This window comes from Trachinotus anak, unplaced genomic scaffold, assembly GCF_046630095.1.
Source record: "Trachinotus anak isolate AG129_WGS33_773 ecotype Australia unplaced genomic scaffold, CSIRO_AGI_Tana_v1 ptg000001l, whole genome shotgun sequence".
Classification (NCBI taxonomy): Eukaryota; Metazoa; Chordata; class Actinopteri; order Carangiformes; family Carangidae; genus Trachinotus; species Trachinotus anak.
This window is the reverse complement of record NW_027273852.1, coordinates 1,147,267-1,162,834: the sequence shown is the minus strand read 5'-3', so window position 1 is coordinate 1,162,834 and position 15,568 is coordinate 1,147,267. Positions and strand designations below refer to the sequence as shown.

The window sequence follows — 15,568 nt, the reverse complement described above, 5'->3', positions numbered from 1 at the left end:
TTCAGTTTAAAGCCAGTATAATAAAACTAAAAATAGTTTACTCTCCTGCACATTTAAATAGCCCGAGAAGGTTCTGCGAGTATGAGCTTTGTATTGCTTGACCTACATCCCTGCAGACAGAGTGGGACCATAAACACCCTCTATTATTTACAGAATGCTGCCCTCTCTCCAGGCCAAAACATTTACTGTATTTATTGCTATGTGCTGCATGTGCAGCGCCAAGTCATGCAGCGCATTTTAAAACACCACCTGGACAATACAGCATCAGCCTGAAGGTTTTATGATTTTTTTTTTTCCTTGTTTATTTTTTATTCATGTCTGTTTATGTAGACGGGGCTTTTTCTTTGAAAAGATCAATAAAAATCACTATTACAATAAAACACCATTTAAGGCTGCTACTTGACAGTGCATTTAACCGCTTACTGTACATGTGTTACTGATATCTCTTTTACAAACATGAGGGGCAAACTCAAGACTTTGCTCTGACTCCCATCTAGTGGTCAATTTCTGAATCACATCACTGTGTGGCAGCAAGGAGCCAAATATCTCAAGCTAATACGTCCTGAGCAACATGTCCCAGGAGAAAAACTCAATTACAGGCTATTACTATAAAAATAGTGAGGTATTATTAACTGTATGTCGTACACTGTTATAATTTTCTAATATTAGATGCAAGGCTTTCTTTGGCATTTTCATAAACTCAATCATTATTTCAGCACATTTGACAATTATTTGAAAGCATGCAGTGTAAATGCAGAGAGACACTCTGATAACTTTTAAGTGCTTTTATATGAATACATGAATACATACATGTATATTCAGTAGATGTACCTGTAAATCTGTGAAATGTCTATGACTTTAACTGACAATGTAAAATAAAGTTGAACTGAAGTAATATGAAGTAAACTGCTCTGAAAACTGCAGTAAAAAACATTTGTTTAAACAGTTTCTTGTGTCACTTACTCAGCACCTGAAGCTGGGCTCTGCTCTTCGTTTTCCCGGAGCTGAACTCCACTACTCCGCTCATGTCTGGGGACGTTTGTCTGAGGGTCAGCCTGTGGACTGTGCCCATCTTCTCCACAAGAACCCGGGGGCTCGGCTCTAAGGGCTTCCCGTTCAGACTCCACACAGGAGCTTTGAGGACAGGCACTGACACCTCACATTCGAGGCAGGCTTCATCGGGGGCCTTGACCTCCACATCTTTCAGCTCTCTGACCATCAGCAAAGACTGGGCTGAGACGGTGCACAGAGCAGAGGGAGAACTGTTAGCATTTCTGCAGAAACACATGTTTTAAGCAAGGTTCCCTAAAATGTATTAATCAGAGTTATGACAAAAAGTGTACTGCCGTTTCTCTGAGAGCTGAAAAAGACACATTGAACTCCTGAAGAGTAACATTACATTTTTGTGAAAACTTAAATCTGCTGGTGAAAAGTGTTTGTGTATCTTTTGGTCGTTTGATTTTTCTTTCAGAAATGGCTATTAAAATAAAAACTAAATTTATAAGTTATATATTTGATTTTTATTTTAACCCTCCTGTTATGTTCCGGGTCAAATTGACCCGTCTTAAAGTTTGAAGATCTAGGAAAAATAGTTAAAAGTATTTTTTCAGTATGAAACTTCTTCTGCTTGCCTTAATTAGTGTAATCAACATATAATATGAAAATGGTTCATCTCACATATTTGCAACCATTTGCAACATTTAAATGTTATGTCTCAATGTTATGTAAAACTATTGTGTTTCACATGTTGGTCTTTCAAAAGCAATAAAGTGGTGAAACATTTAAAAAAAAAAGTTTGAACATGCATTTTTTTTTATGAAAAACGAGTGAATTATCCTAATTGAACCATTACCTGTTAGAGGTAAGGAACACCATTGCACTAAATATTGATAGAATAGTTAGTAATGGAGTTAGTAATGAAATATTCACAGTGCTTGTTAGGATTTTTGTGGTTTCGGACATCTTTTGGATAATTAAACATGCACTGGGTCAAATTGACCCGGGAACACCATTGCTGTTCCTGACAAATGAACATAGCAGGAGGGTTAAAATAGTCTACAAAAATTAAAATTGGAAAAAAGGGCTTTTTCTTTTTCATGATTAAATCCCTTTTACACTATGAAAAAGAAAAATGCCTTGTATTTCAATTTCAATTTTTTTTGTTTTTTAAAGTGAAAATCAAACAACCGCCTGTTTTTCATTTGAATAATGCCTGTTTCTGAAAGAAAATTGAATGACCAAAAGATACACAAAACTGTGGTTGGTTGTGTCAACTTGTTCTATTAACTCAAGGCTATTTATTTATTTTAAGGACAGTTAGAGACAGGAATGTCATAATCTGCATGTTCTGGGATACATTTTATTACCAAGTATTACATTTAGCAGCCAGGGTTGAAGATAAGTGTGTCATTAGAATTTATTGTGACTGACAAGGTTCAGATTTGAACAAAGCAAGAGTGAAAGAGATGTCATGTAAAATGCCAGTAGGTTTTGTGTAAATCCCCCACTACCAAGAGAAATTAGGTGTGTTAGTTTTTCTTTGCCAGTTGATGGAGCTATGAGGTTACGTATGATGTTGTGTCCTGCACCTGTTGCACTAGCATGAAAGAGGAGTCTTAGAGTGCAGACTCAAAAACAAAAAGGAAAAGGTTTGGCTATAAACTTCACAGTGCTTATAATCAAATTACAAACTCTCTTACCCTCCACTGTCAGTTTAGCAGAGCATGTATGCTCTCCAACCTGCACACTGTACGTGCCCTCGTCATCCAGCGCCACCTGCTGGAGAATCAGTTTGCGATAACAGCCTTCACTGCAGATCTCAAAGCGCTCTGAGGGCAGTATGACATTGCAGCCTTTGTACCAGCGGATACTACATCTGGGGTTAGACACCGTGCAGTCTAGGATCACACGGGTCTTCTCGAGAACAGTCTTATCCTGCAGAGGTTTTACAATGTTGACAGGAAGCTCTGAAAGGGGAGAAATGCAGTTTAAATTGAGGGCATACTGTATAATCTGATGACAGAAGACACCAAACAGTTTACAAGACAAATTCCACAAATCAACACACTTTTTACTCTATTTGACCCTTTTCTTTTTAATACGACCAAAAAATGACCACTGCAAGACTTTAAGGGCTCATACGAACCACAGCCACTGTATATAGTGTGAATGAAAAACCCTGTGGAAAGAACACACTGAAAATCTAACAAGTGAGGTCATATACAGCAGTAGCCTAAATGACACAGTACGTATTATTCATGCATACTTTGAAACACCTAATAGCATGTTTTCATTATTATAATACCTTCCACCTCCAGGTATGCCACAGATTCAACATGTCTGGCAACAAACTTGATCTCTCCAGAGTCTTCTGGTCGCACATTGCACATAAGAAGAAAATGTTTGGTCCCTGAAATAAGAACAAAAATTATGAAAATCATAAATAATAATACTCCTGTCTTGTTACAGTATGCAGATCCTGAGTAGATGATGTGCAGGCCTGTGAATGACGTGTTTGTGATTTCGAAGCTGACCTTCCTGGCGGATCTTGATGGTGCTGGTGGGCTGTATCCTCTCCCCATTTTTGTACCATTCTCCTGGCACATCCTCCACTGAGATCTCACAAACAAACACAGCATTCTGATCCTCCTGGATGTCCACATCCTCGAGGCCCTGCAGGATCAGTAGCTCACGCTCTGCAGAAAGAATACAAATTGATAAAGCATTTAAGATTTCAATGGGCAGCTCTTGACAAAATCAAACTGCAAGAAGTTAAGAGAAAAAGCAACAACATCCAATGCAATTTCAAACAGTCTATCTGTCAGAACAGGAAGTCCAAAGCCTACAACTACAGCCTATATTGTGGAGTAACCATTTTTGTTATACAATGAATATAAGGCAAACGCCTCTGATTTCTGTTGAGACTCTCATTCATCCAGGTCATGGATACCCAGCAACTGGGCTTGGTTGTAGTTATCAGGGGAGGTTTCACCTCTCAAGTCCTCTGATGTTGAACTTACTGTCATTCTGTCTATACTGGAAATCCTCAGCAGATGGCAGTGTTGTGCTGTATTTGCAAGACTGAACGTCTGGTTCACAATCAGGATTATCTCCTACCATATTACAAAGGGAACTAAAAATACAATTTACATTTATAGTGTTTCTCACCATTACAGAATAGTTCTATTCTGTCATACTGTATACTGTACAGTCATTGGTACACGTCTAGCCACCGCAGCAATACCTAGGTATTTCTTAATAATACTAATAGCTACTTCTGCTGGATGAGCAAGTTCTATTGGGATAGGGTAAACATGCATATATGTTGAATTTGTGAACATCATCGTATTTGCAAATGTCTATCTAAGTGCAGTTTCTCCTTAAAACCCTATAATTTTGGTAAAGAAGAAAAAAATATTAAATTACTCACAACTGTATATATTCCAAAGTTCACCTACTTTTAAAAGTATTCAAATGAACTTGTATTGAACTCTCTTAAACTTGAACTCCCGGAGGTATCTAAGTGGAAACCAGGTTGTATTCTCTAAATGATAAGGAAAGGGGCTTATGATTCCTATCTTATCTCCTTTAGCATAGTAAACACTTGACCTTCCTTTACAAAAGGAAAAGGGAAAATGCCGTCCCACTCCCACATTTCCTTGCTGCAGGGACATTTAAAGTGACGCACGATTGTAGTTTTACCATGACAGATCCACATAAATATAGAAACAACAAAGCTTCTATGTGTTTGGTATGGAAGCGTAATGCATTTACTTGAGTATGAGAATATCCGGCTCTGATTTTTAATTAAAACTTCTGAGATAATAATCTCATTAAATCAGAAAAACAGAGTAGGATTCTATCTTTTTTTTTTTTTTTTTTAATTGAATACATTATGCTTCTGTTGCCAGGAAACTAAACATACTTATGTCTGAATATAATTTATTCTGATCCCTTGCTCAGTTCCTTATTTTTATTTTATTTTTATTCTAATGGTTCAACTTCTTCTACTTGTGTATTTTATACTAACTAATAACAGAATATTTTATTAAAAAAATATTCTGTTATTTCAAATGTCAATCATGTTTGTTTTTGTGATAAGGAAAGGGTTAAAAGATTTATGTCGATCTGTTATAAATAAAGTTAGTTAAAAAAAAAAAGAAGTTTAGTGTCAGTGCAGGGGGACTTTTCTGCACCGCGGCTGTGTTTTCCTGACTCAGTATGAATTCTCCTTCACATCCTTGACACAACCTTCCTGACGACTCCTGTTTGAGAAAAGGTAACTGTTGGCTAAATGTTAAGCCCAGCCAGCTAAGAGAGAAGGGGCTAACAGAAGCTAACCTGAACAAAGTGTGTGGGAAGTGCTTTCTTTGTTTGTTCTTGTGTACATGTTTACAGTCTTCTGGCCCAACATTGTCCCACCAGTTATATTACCAAGCTAACTACACACAGACAGACACACAAGGTAATGGAAGTGTTGAGTCTCTGTGAAAATATCTACTGTTTGACTTCCTCTGACAGAGTGTGACTCAGTCATGCTCCTGTCACATTATGTTGGTGCCAAAGCCTGAAAATATTTAACAGCTGTTCTTTTCTTTGACACACTGCCTTTCAAAGACAGCACACAGCTCCACTTGTCTTGGAGGGAAAGCGCAGGTGGGACTAATAACTTCACAGCTCTATTCAAGTGTCACAGTCAGCTATCATGTACAATACAAGCTCAACTGAATACATTATTTCATTTTATTAATTAGGCCATGCCTGGTTTTTTTTTCCTGCTGTGACAAATCAAAATGCCTGGCATGAAAAAGGTGCTGCTCTCTGTACGAAAGTCCCGTGTATATAAATATATTTAAAAAATATATATTTTCCTTAGGCTTCAAAATATTGCAGCATCCACCCAAACTATGCGTCAGCAGAACTGGGTGGTGCAAGGTGGAGTGAGATTGTGAGTTCCCCAGTCTTTTGTTATTCTGTCTTGATTTCTTGGCTTGGTAATTTTTTTCCTAAAGCATTTTAAGTATTTGTTTACCATGAAAGAAATATATACAATAAATAAATTTAACCTAGTGTACGCTGTCAGTTAGAAAGTCACTGGGAAAATGAAGAAAGTCATGTGTCTTAATGCCCTGTGACTGAGTTGGCAAATTACTGATACAACTGGAGTTGAAACTAATGCTTTTTACTCAGCTAATACTACTGTGGCCTCTAGTTTGACAGCAGTAATCTGTTGGAAATGGGAAATTATTTTGTGGCACAGTGTTAACTCTAGTTTGTCGTCGTCTGGGCTTTTAGTGATTATGTACTTATTGATAGTGATTCCCAAACACATACTATTTACATTTTTTGTGCAGTTCTGTGGAGTAGTACATCTTGTCTTGTGTCATTTTCATGAAACTGTTGCCATCCTTTAAAGATCAAGTTTCTTAATTCCCCTAGAAAATCTTTGCTGACCTCCAGTCGTTTAGCTTCTCACCTTGCTTCAGCGAAATACAGGTGTAGGACCCAGTGACATCACTGTTGGGTGTGGTTACTGGTTCAACAGAGCACACTTCTGACCACACCCAAACACATCTAGTGAGGGGGCAGCATGTTTCTGCAGACCCTGAGGCTGCTCACAACTTTCAGGAAAACATTTCTAGGAATTTTTCATGCCACCGTTCTAGAAACCGAACTTGTTCTAAACATGTGCCTGGAACAACACTAACCCTACCCATAACCCTCAACAATTTGCTAGAAGGTGCTGTGGCAAAACACTTGTGCCCTAGAAATTTTAGTCTTAGGAATGTGGCCTTGAAAGTCCTGATACTACAGCCTCTGGTAATGCAGAAACATATTATTGAGTGAGAGGGGAAATAGGCTTGAAACTTTCAACCAAAGAGGGCAGCAAAATACAGCTTTTCAGCCTGGGCTTCAGTTACTCTTTCAGTCAGTCCATGTTTGTACACTGTGAAACTAGTGGCCCTTTGTGAGGAAAATTATGATTATGATTTGTTTTCATCATGTTTTTCACAGTCTAGCCTATTAGTAGACCTTGATAGGAAGACATCTGGTAGGGAATGTTTACTGATGTGTAAGAGCCAAGAAAGTTTTGGCAGGGACATTCGTCTTGGCTGACTCACGTCAACGTCGGCAGATCAAATATGAGGAGGTTAATGTGGTGTGACCACCGGTTCTTGGGCAACAAGTAAGACAAGCGTGTTCTGGAAAGAAGGGTCTATTAGGCCATTAGGTGTGGGGTTGTTTTGTTCGTGCATCTCTGTGACAGGAAGTTTTTCCTTGCCACTGTTGCCAAGTGCTTGCTCTCGGTGGGAATTGTTGGGTCTCTTTCTTTCCTATTTCCTCCAATTGGAAAGTGCCTTGAGATAACTTCTGTTGTGATTTGGAGATATATAAATATAACTTGATTTGATTTGAAGGGTGATGTTGAGTGTTCTGTAAGATAGAGATTTCCCTCACACCTATTCTGTAATTTATAGTATTCAGACAGCAGACTTTACCGTAGATCTCCACAGTGCAGGATGTGGCAGCATCTCCAGCATCGCAGGTATACACGCCAGAATCACTGACATTGCATTTCAGGATCTGAAGGAACCGTTTTCTTCCCATTGCGTAAATGCGCACGTCCTTCCCCGGCTTCACCTCAACCCCGTTCTGAAAAGGATAAAGAAAAAAACTCTTGAACTCAAAATTTGGTCCAGGATTTTATCCTTGGTGGTCATGACTGCAGCGCTGTATCCACAAGGGTGGGTGTGTAAGTTTGTGATTGTGAAGGTGTCAATCTTTGTTGTTTAGAGGAAAAAAAATAAAAAATCCAACACTTGCCTTAATCCATTTGACGTCGACATTGTGTCGTGACAGCTCACACTCAATAGAGATTACTGCTCCTTCAGAGAATTTCTGGTCCTCCAGTTTTCTGAAAATAGTCACTGGGGGCTCTGATGGGGAGAAAGCATGCTTAGTTAAGAAACCAAAAAGCTAAAATTGCATTGTTGCACAAAATTAAAGCAGCCTGTACAGTTAAAGGATAGGGTGGCAAATTTTAAAGTCTGTCTTCAAACAAAGGTCAGGTGGCCATGTGAACAGTGAAATGGCTTTCACTTGCAGTAATCATTCCTCCCCTTCTAACAAGCTTTTAATAGAAGAGATAGACGACAAAATCCACAGTCCTTACTCTGTTAAAATTAGGGGTGAGTGATCTGGCCAAAAGATCATATGGTGATCTGTTTGGGTAGCATCACAATCCACAAAGTGAGTGATTAGCTGTGCATGTGGTTGCCTGTCACTTCAACTCAAGGCAGGTGATGGTGGTTCTTGTTCTGCTTTGACGGAGAACTCGACATGTGGTGCTATGCCAAGCTTGCTGAGGCTGCAGCGCAGAACAATGACCACCATGGTCATCGTCATCACCAGCTGCAGTTTACGGGGGAGTTGTTTAACCATTAACAATGGTCTGGTTTGCAGTGGTGGAACTTTTAAAATTAAATATCTGGATATTCCACTTTTTTAATGACACAATCTGTACAATTCATATGAAAAGTGTATCATGTCAAGATCATCCATGATCTAAGATTGTCAGATCGCCCACCTCCAAGGTTACTTTTTGTACACAACAAGGGTTGTAGCGTCTCCCTGCACATGTGGGCATGTGAGTATTATTTTAAGTCAAACTTGATGCAAATGTGAACTTATCCTTTATCCTTTAAGTTAAGTTTTCATTCAACCATCATCCTCAGCATTTCAACCCCTAGCTCAAAGGAATGATACACGCTGAGTGACTGGGTATGGAGCGGATTATTTTACAGCGTAAGGTTAAACTGGCACCTGACAGGAGAGACAGAACAGAGCTACCACTTTACATTGGGTCATGCTAGGCTATTTTGTGTTTGCAACATGAGACTGGATAAAGACAACAGTAGCAGAGCCGTCACTCCATTCCATTATCATGCCTCCACTGGTTGGCATTCGGTCTAGTAGTCTGAGTGGACCACTTTAGCTACCAGTCTCAGGTCACAACAAAATTAGTACAGTAAAATTTTGTTTTGGTAGTACTGCAGTATACTGTACACGGTTTGTCAGCTGTGAACTAAAATGTGTTATTTGGAAGCATCAAGTTGACTCGGTGTATTACTTAACAGAGCTTGTTAATTTGCCTCGTAATAAGCAGAATTATCTTAAAATCACTTCTTTTTTAATAACTACATGACGTACCCTTCACAACAAGCCTTGCAGATGTCTTCTGATTCTCCACACTAAACATAATGGTGCCAGTGTCTTCTACTGATAGGTTAGAGATGGTGAGGCTGTGGACTTGTCCTTTGGCACTCATACGGAAGTGATTTGTCGGCTTAAGCTGGATTCCATTTCTCATCCAAGTGCCGGGAACGTTGGGATGTGAGAGCTCCACTTCAAAGGAGGCTGTTTCTCTCTCTGTGGTTTTGATGTCAGTCAGCCCCCTCTTGATTGTGATTTTTCGAGCTATAAAGGGAAATGCAGAGCTGTGTGAACGACAGTTATCCATGTAATGAATAAATTAAGATAAAATGATGGCTAAACAAACGTTATGTCTGAAAGATTGGTCCCAGTAACTAGCATTTTTATTCCACTTTAACACTGAGCACACATGGTGTGCATTTTCTGCTACAGAATGGGCTTGGAGTCTGTTCCGTGCACAGCACATATGCAGTTAAACAATACAAGCTGGCACACAGAGACCGGGCGATATTTTAGTCATTTGAGTACTGGCCTTTATACAAAAGCCAGCTTTGAAACTGCCAACATTTTTCACTTATTGTAACACAGACCAACATTCCCTGTGGAAAAAAAGGAGTGTTTATTTTGGAGACCTGATGACAACAACCTTAGTTTTGAAGGCCAGGGTGTAAATTTAGATGCAATGAGAGGAGATCCAAATTCATAGGAGGTGCCAACAGCAGCCTGAAGTCCTGACTTTCCCCTTCTCACCCACACTAGTGTTGAAAGAACAGCCTTTAATTCACCCACTGGCCTGTGGGTCATAGGACTAAGAAATATAAGAAGCATGCACAAAGAAAAACAATCATAAGTACATCTTAATTACTACAAGATGCTGGTTTTATAGTGTTTGCTACTTACAAGAAATTTAAGTGGTGCTTGTCAATAGGACATTTTTACTTTGTTTACAAAATGTAATTCTAGACTTGAATAATAACAACATGTTACTGATCGGGCACTTCCTTTAAACTGTAATCTGCTTTGTCTTTGACATAGGTGATATATCATCTCAGGGCTTTATCGGTCTTTTGTCAATACAGAAACCCTGGTCTGAGTGTCATGTTGGGCTGTAAGGCTGTCACCTGTTGGTTGCCATCGTGTTCCAACACAAGTGCCATCCTGCTCTCCCAGTCACTCAAATTACTCCTTCTCAGTTAATGGAGTTTTGCCTTCACAAGAAACACCCATGGAGGGTGTGCAAGAGGTGGAGCTGCCGGCAACGGCAGTAAACAAACAAGAACAGGGCATAGTGAGAACACGTGCACACTCACGTTCCACTGTTAGCTGGGCTTGCGTGCGGTCATGGAGGGTTTCACAGCTGTAGGTGCCCCGGTCAGACATGGCCAGTTTGTGTATGATGAGACTGTGTTTTCGGCCCTTGTGTTTCAGGGCGTACTTGGCCTCGGGGTGGATCAGCACCCCTTGCCTCATCCACTGCACCTCTCCAGAATCCAGACTCACCTCCACCTCTAAAATTGCCTCACTGTACTCTTCAGCGACAACTGGCATCATTTTCTTGGTGAACAACACCTGTTGCTCTGAAAATGAATGTAGTAAATTTATAGATAGCATCTATCATGTCACCACTTTATATAATTTTATTTGCTCATGTTGTATGTTTGAGTTCTTTGCATAACAATACTCTGAAGCCACATCCAGACAGAGTGAAATACAATACAGGCCAATGAAATTCAGTGAAGTTACACTGCTTGTTCAGGCACAGAGAGCAAGCAAAAAGCCCTGAGGAGCCTTGCCCCCCTGTGGTGTCACATATGCCAAAACCACTGAGCCACTTGTCTCTGTCAGTTAGCAGAGGAATTCTAACAGGAGAAGCTGCTAAGCACTAGCCGTCAAAGACGCCTTGAACAATTTCAACTTGTCTGAAAGGGTCATTATTTATCATCTGTGCTGATGTGATTCTAAAGGTGCACAGTCATTTGAACTTTCACTTTTATGATCATGTTCACCTCAGTATTGTTAAAAATAGCTCATATAACAACGATAGCTACCAGAGAGATAAGAGGTTATTGAATTATTGTCAAATGTCGTAACTTCTGTGATTCATTGAGACAAATATATATAATTATAGTGTTAACGGATGGGGCAAGAACTCACCTTGAACTTGGAGTTCTGCTTCTGATACCAACCCCTCTGCATCAGCTGTCACTCTGCCGCTATCTGAAACCATGCAGTTGTGGATGCAGAGCATGTGGCATAGTCCGTTGCTTGAAATGACAGTCCGCTCATTCAGAGCTACTTGCTTGCCATTTAAGCGCCACGCCAACTGAGTGTCCACTGGTGAAACCACACACTTAAATACTGCATCTTCTCCTTCACGCACTGTGATGTTACGAAGCTCCGCTATGAACTCAACAACACGGGGAGCTGAAGGCAAAGTATGCACCTGAATTAGATTTGTTAAGCTGGCACACTGATTATTTTAAATAATTTTCTAATACATTGTTTCTAAGTATTAAATGCACTTACTTTCTATGGTGACAGTAGCTGAGGTCTTGTCATCTGTGGACTCACAGGCATATTCTCCAGCATCTTCTTCCACTGCTTGGTGAATGGTGAAGCTTCGCTCTCGTCCTTGTGCTCGTATTGTGTGCCGACGGCTTGGAGAGATCTCCTTGCCATCCTTTAGCCACTGCACATCTCCTTTGGGCTTGCTGATCTCACATCGTAGTGTAAGGCTGCTTCCCTTCAGAGACACAATATTCTCCAGCGGTTTGGTAAATTTCGCCTTCATTTCTGGCAAGATTAAGAAATATAATACCAGCGATGTTAACTTAGTGACATTTATAATGACGTAAATGTTTAAAGGGGAATAAAGGTCACATTTTGATTAGGAGTGCCAATTTCTTACCTTTAACTAAAAGACTGAAATACATCTCGTCTGTGTTTACGTCACAAACATATTCTCCAGAATCTGACAGCTGCAGGGGATTAATGGTGAGCTTGTGGGTATTACCCTCACTGGAAATGTGAATGTTGTCCCCGTTCAATAGTTGGCCATCTTTCAGCCACCGAACATTAGCTCTTTCACGGCTCACAATGGCACACAGTGTGACACTCTCATTTTCATAGGCTGTGATGTTATTACTTGCTTTTTTATTCAGAAACTTGGCTGGTGGCTCTGAGAAAAATGAGATTTGCAAAGTTGCCTATGAATTCCACTTGCATACATAAAACATTCATCAAGGAGAAACATGTTTCAGAATCACTTTCATCTTACCTTGCACCTCGACAATTGTTATCAATTTGTCATCGATGGCGTCACAAATGTATTTTCCAGAGTCTGAGGGCTGAAGCCCAGAGAGAACCAACTTCCTCACAACATCATGGCTGTCAATTTTTATATGAGTATCTGGTTTCAGTATCTCGCCATTCCATAACCACTGAACAGTGGCATTTGGCCGGGACACCTCACACTCCAAAATAAGGTCATCTCCTGCTACCAGGATATGATGCTCTGGGTGGCCTGAGTTTCCAATGATCTGTACTGGAGGCTCTAAGCATAAACACAGTACCATTTATCAGTTAGTTTTGCCTCCTGAGCGGAGGAATGATGGTTTGAATTTAAATTGCTTAGGAAGATGATTACCTTTGACAGTGATGTAGAAGACCATCTTATCATCCCCTGCATCGCAAGTGTACTCTCCAGAATCTTGGAGCCCAGCATTTAGGACAACCAGTGATCGGAAAACACCTTGTTCCTCACTACAGTATCGCTCCGTGTCATCAATTAGCTGATTATCTTTGTACCAATTCACTGTCACATTGGATCTTGAAAGTTCACACACAAGAATAATGTCATCTGACACTAAGAACTGCTTTTCAGGTTTTGCGTCGGTTTTTCCGAGAATTTTTACAGGCAACTCTGAAAATGAACAAGAAGAGAATTTCCATTTTTATGGAAATATATAATTCATATATTCTCCATTGCATAGTTTAGAGCCCCGAAGTCCCAAAAGATTGTTTTTTTGTCTTGTGCCCCAGAGGCTATACAGTTGCAAAGTGGAAAGAGCTATTTCAGGCAATCTAATTTGTGCCTCTGACAGGCTGACTGGCTTCTTTTCCATTGCAGCTGCACTTGGGGTCATGGATATTGTAATCTTTGGTCAGAACAAAACTTGTGTACAGAAACAAAACTTGTGTAATTAAAACTGGTTGCAAGAACATAAACCCAGCCCATGGAGTCAGAAGTGGTTTTCCCCATTCTGTTTTCACAGTTCAGTTTTTTCTTTAAACGATATTCCTAATGGTACAGAAGCACAGGACACTCTTGGATAATATAACGATCCAATAGGTTCATGCTAAGGACACCCATTTTAATTATTTCAGCTTTGTCTAAATACCTCAACTCCTGGGCATTGCTATGAAGAAGTAGTGAGTAAGAGGTGCGAATCAGTACTGTCGGGAATTCAAAATTTCAGTTTTCATCTTTTGTGACTTTAAGGGGTTCACAGTATGTCATTTAAAAACTTCATTTTGGAGTTATATCTTTATGTACAATAACCTACCTTGCACATTTACATGGAAATCCATCACATCATCCTTTGCGTCACAGACATATTGCCCAGCATCTTCCACTGTTAGAGAGTGAATGGTTAATTGACGTATAGCCCCATCCTCAAGGATAGTGATATTTCTGGAGTCTTCCACTTCTTCCCCGTTTTTCTTCCAGGTGACCTCAGCATTTGATCTTGAGACTTCACAGTCCAGAACCAGAGTGTCCCCAGCAATTTTCTCCACTCTACTTGCAGTCTTCCTTGGACGTAAGAAGCGAACAGGAGGCTCTGAGTATCAAAAAGAATGCGTTAGAAGTGGATAAACACTGACACAGTAACCAATATTGGACCAATATTTGTCTTATTCTTTAATATTTTTTTACCTGCTATGTTTACAAAGAACGTCATGGAATCATCTGCTGTGTCACATACGTATTCTGCCGAATCTTTGACAGTAGTTTTGGGTATAATGAGTCTTCTGTAAACACCATCCACCTCTAGAATAAGGTTGTCATTCTCCTCCACTTCGAGTCCATCTCGATACCAGCGCACCACTGCATTGGCCCTTGAGATCTCACAGCTCAGTACCATCCTCTCAGAGGTTTGCTGGCACAGTTCCATTTGTGACTGGCTTGGGGATACAATTCGTACTGGGGGTTCTGGAAATGGACATTTTGACCCAACTTATCCATTGCTTAATAATTTAATGAATGCTGCAAGATATCTGCACTATTAAGTCTAGTTACAACAAAAATGGTGAGTAAAATGCCCTACTGGCATATACAGTATAACACCTGCAGGAATGTCTTTAGATACATATTTGATTCTGGAGGAATCAATAAACCCCTAACACTGGCAATTTAAAGGCATCAGTAAGCTTCAGACCTGATTGTTGGATCATCAGTGTCTCAAACTCCCTCCCCCCACACCTTTGTGTCAGAATTGCAGAACTGCATTTGACAATATCTGTAACTTTCTGAAACTGGCAATCCAACAAGTATGCCCACTGTATACAGTATAAAGTTTGGATACATTTTCTCATTCACTTCAATGGGAAAGTGTGTCCAAACTTTTGACTGGTAGTGTATATCAATTGGCCGGGTGTGTGCAGGTAAAAAAGTAGAAGATTTTGAACTTAATTTGATGTTGTCACTCACTCACTGTCTTTTTTCACTCCTCACATAACCATTACCTTTTCAGTTTTGAGAGTACAGTTGCCTTTGAGAAGGGATTGTCGAAAAGTGTATACTGTTTGTACAGTTCATATGTTTGCCTTTATGTTCAGATGATACTGTGCACCGTGTTGTTTGATTAAAGCATCCTGATGCTTTAAATACCATGATCTACACACTGTGCTCTTTGTTGTTACAATACTGAGATGCCTACATATATCCATACATATGTATGTAGTACTGGGGATCTTACCTGTAATACTAAGGTGAAAGAATATTGAATCATCAGCTGTATCACAAACGTATTCTCCAGAATCTTCAACTCCACTAGAAAGGATTTTGAGTCGTCGATAAGGGCCTTCGATCTTGAGCTTGATGTTCTCACTCTCTTGCAGCTTTTGGCCGTCTTTGTACCAACTGACAACACCATTGGCACGAGACAATTCACAGCTCAGGATAATTTCGTCAGGGACGTGACGGTCCAGGTGGACATCCTCCTTGGGGTAGATTATCATCACGGGAGGTTCTTTGCAGGAGAAACATATGAGATTGAAACATGATCTGAACATTTGTCTTCACAATCAAGGTAAATTAATTGACATATTTGTGCAGTTTTTTAATAAAGTTTTA

General features: G+C 39.8%; 1 protein-coding gene across 13 annotated transcripts in view; it reads right to left on the bottom strand.

Annotated features, from left to right (window-relative positions):
- obsl1b (obscurin like cytoskeletal adaptor 1b) overlaps window positions 1–15,568 on the bottom strand; it is a 38,676-nt gene that overhangs the window by 1,709 nt on the left and 21,399 nt on the right. For 11 of the 13 annotated variants that reach the window (XM_071484681.1, XM_071485182.1, XM_071484933.1 and 8 more), the window contains 16 exons: window positions 15,192–15,464; window positions 14,150–14,425; window positions 13,779–14,054; window positions 12,860–13,135; window positions 12,491–12,766; window positions 12,122–12,391; window positions 11,740–12,006; window positions 11,368–11,637; window positions 10,524–10,790; window positions 9,211–9,477; window positions 7,825–7,937; window positions 7,500–7,653; window positions 3,534–3,695; window positions 3,305–3,409; window positions 2,700–2,966; window positions 964–1,233 (listed from right to left, as the gene is read on the bottom strand). In XM_071484681.1, coding sequence (XP_071340782.1) covers window positions 964–1,233; window positions 2,700–2,966; window positions 3,305–3,409; window positions 3,534–3,695; window positions 7,500–7,653; window positions 7,825–7,937; window positions 9,211–9,477; window positions 10,524–10,790; window positions 11,368–11,637; window positions 11,740–12,006; window positions 12,122–12,391; window positions 12,491–12,766; window positions 12,860–13,135; window positions 13,779–14,054; window positions 14,150–14,425; window positions 15,192–15,464 — 3,789 coding nt within the window. The remainder of the gene's footprint in view (window positions 1–963; window positions 1,234–2,699; window positions 2,967–3,304; window positions 3,410–3,533; window positions 3,696–7,499; window positions 7,654–7,824; window positions 7,938–9,210; window positions 9,478–10,523; window positions 10,791–11,367; window positions 11,638–11,739; window positions 12,007–12,121; window positions 12,392–12,490; window positions 12,767–12,859; window positions 13,136–13,778; window positions 14,055–14,149; window positions 14,426–15,191; window positions 15,465–15,568) is intronic. The other 2 variants (XM_071484855.1, XM_071485350.1) reach the window with 2 other exon arrangements.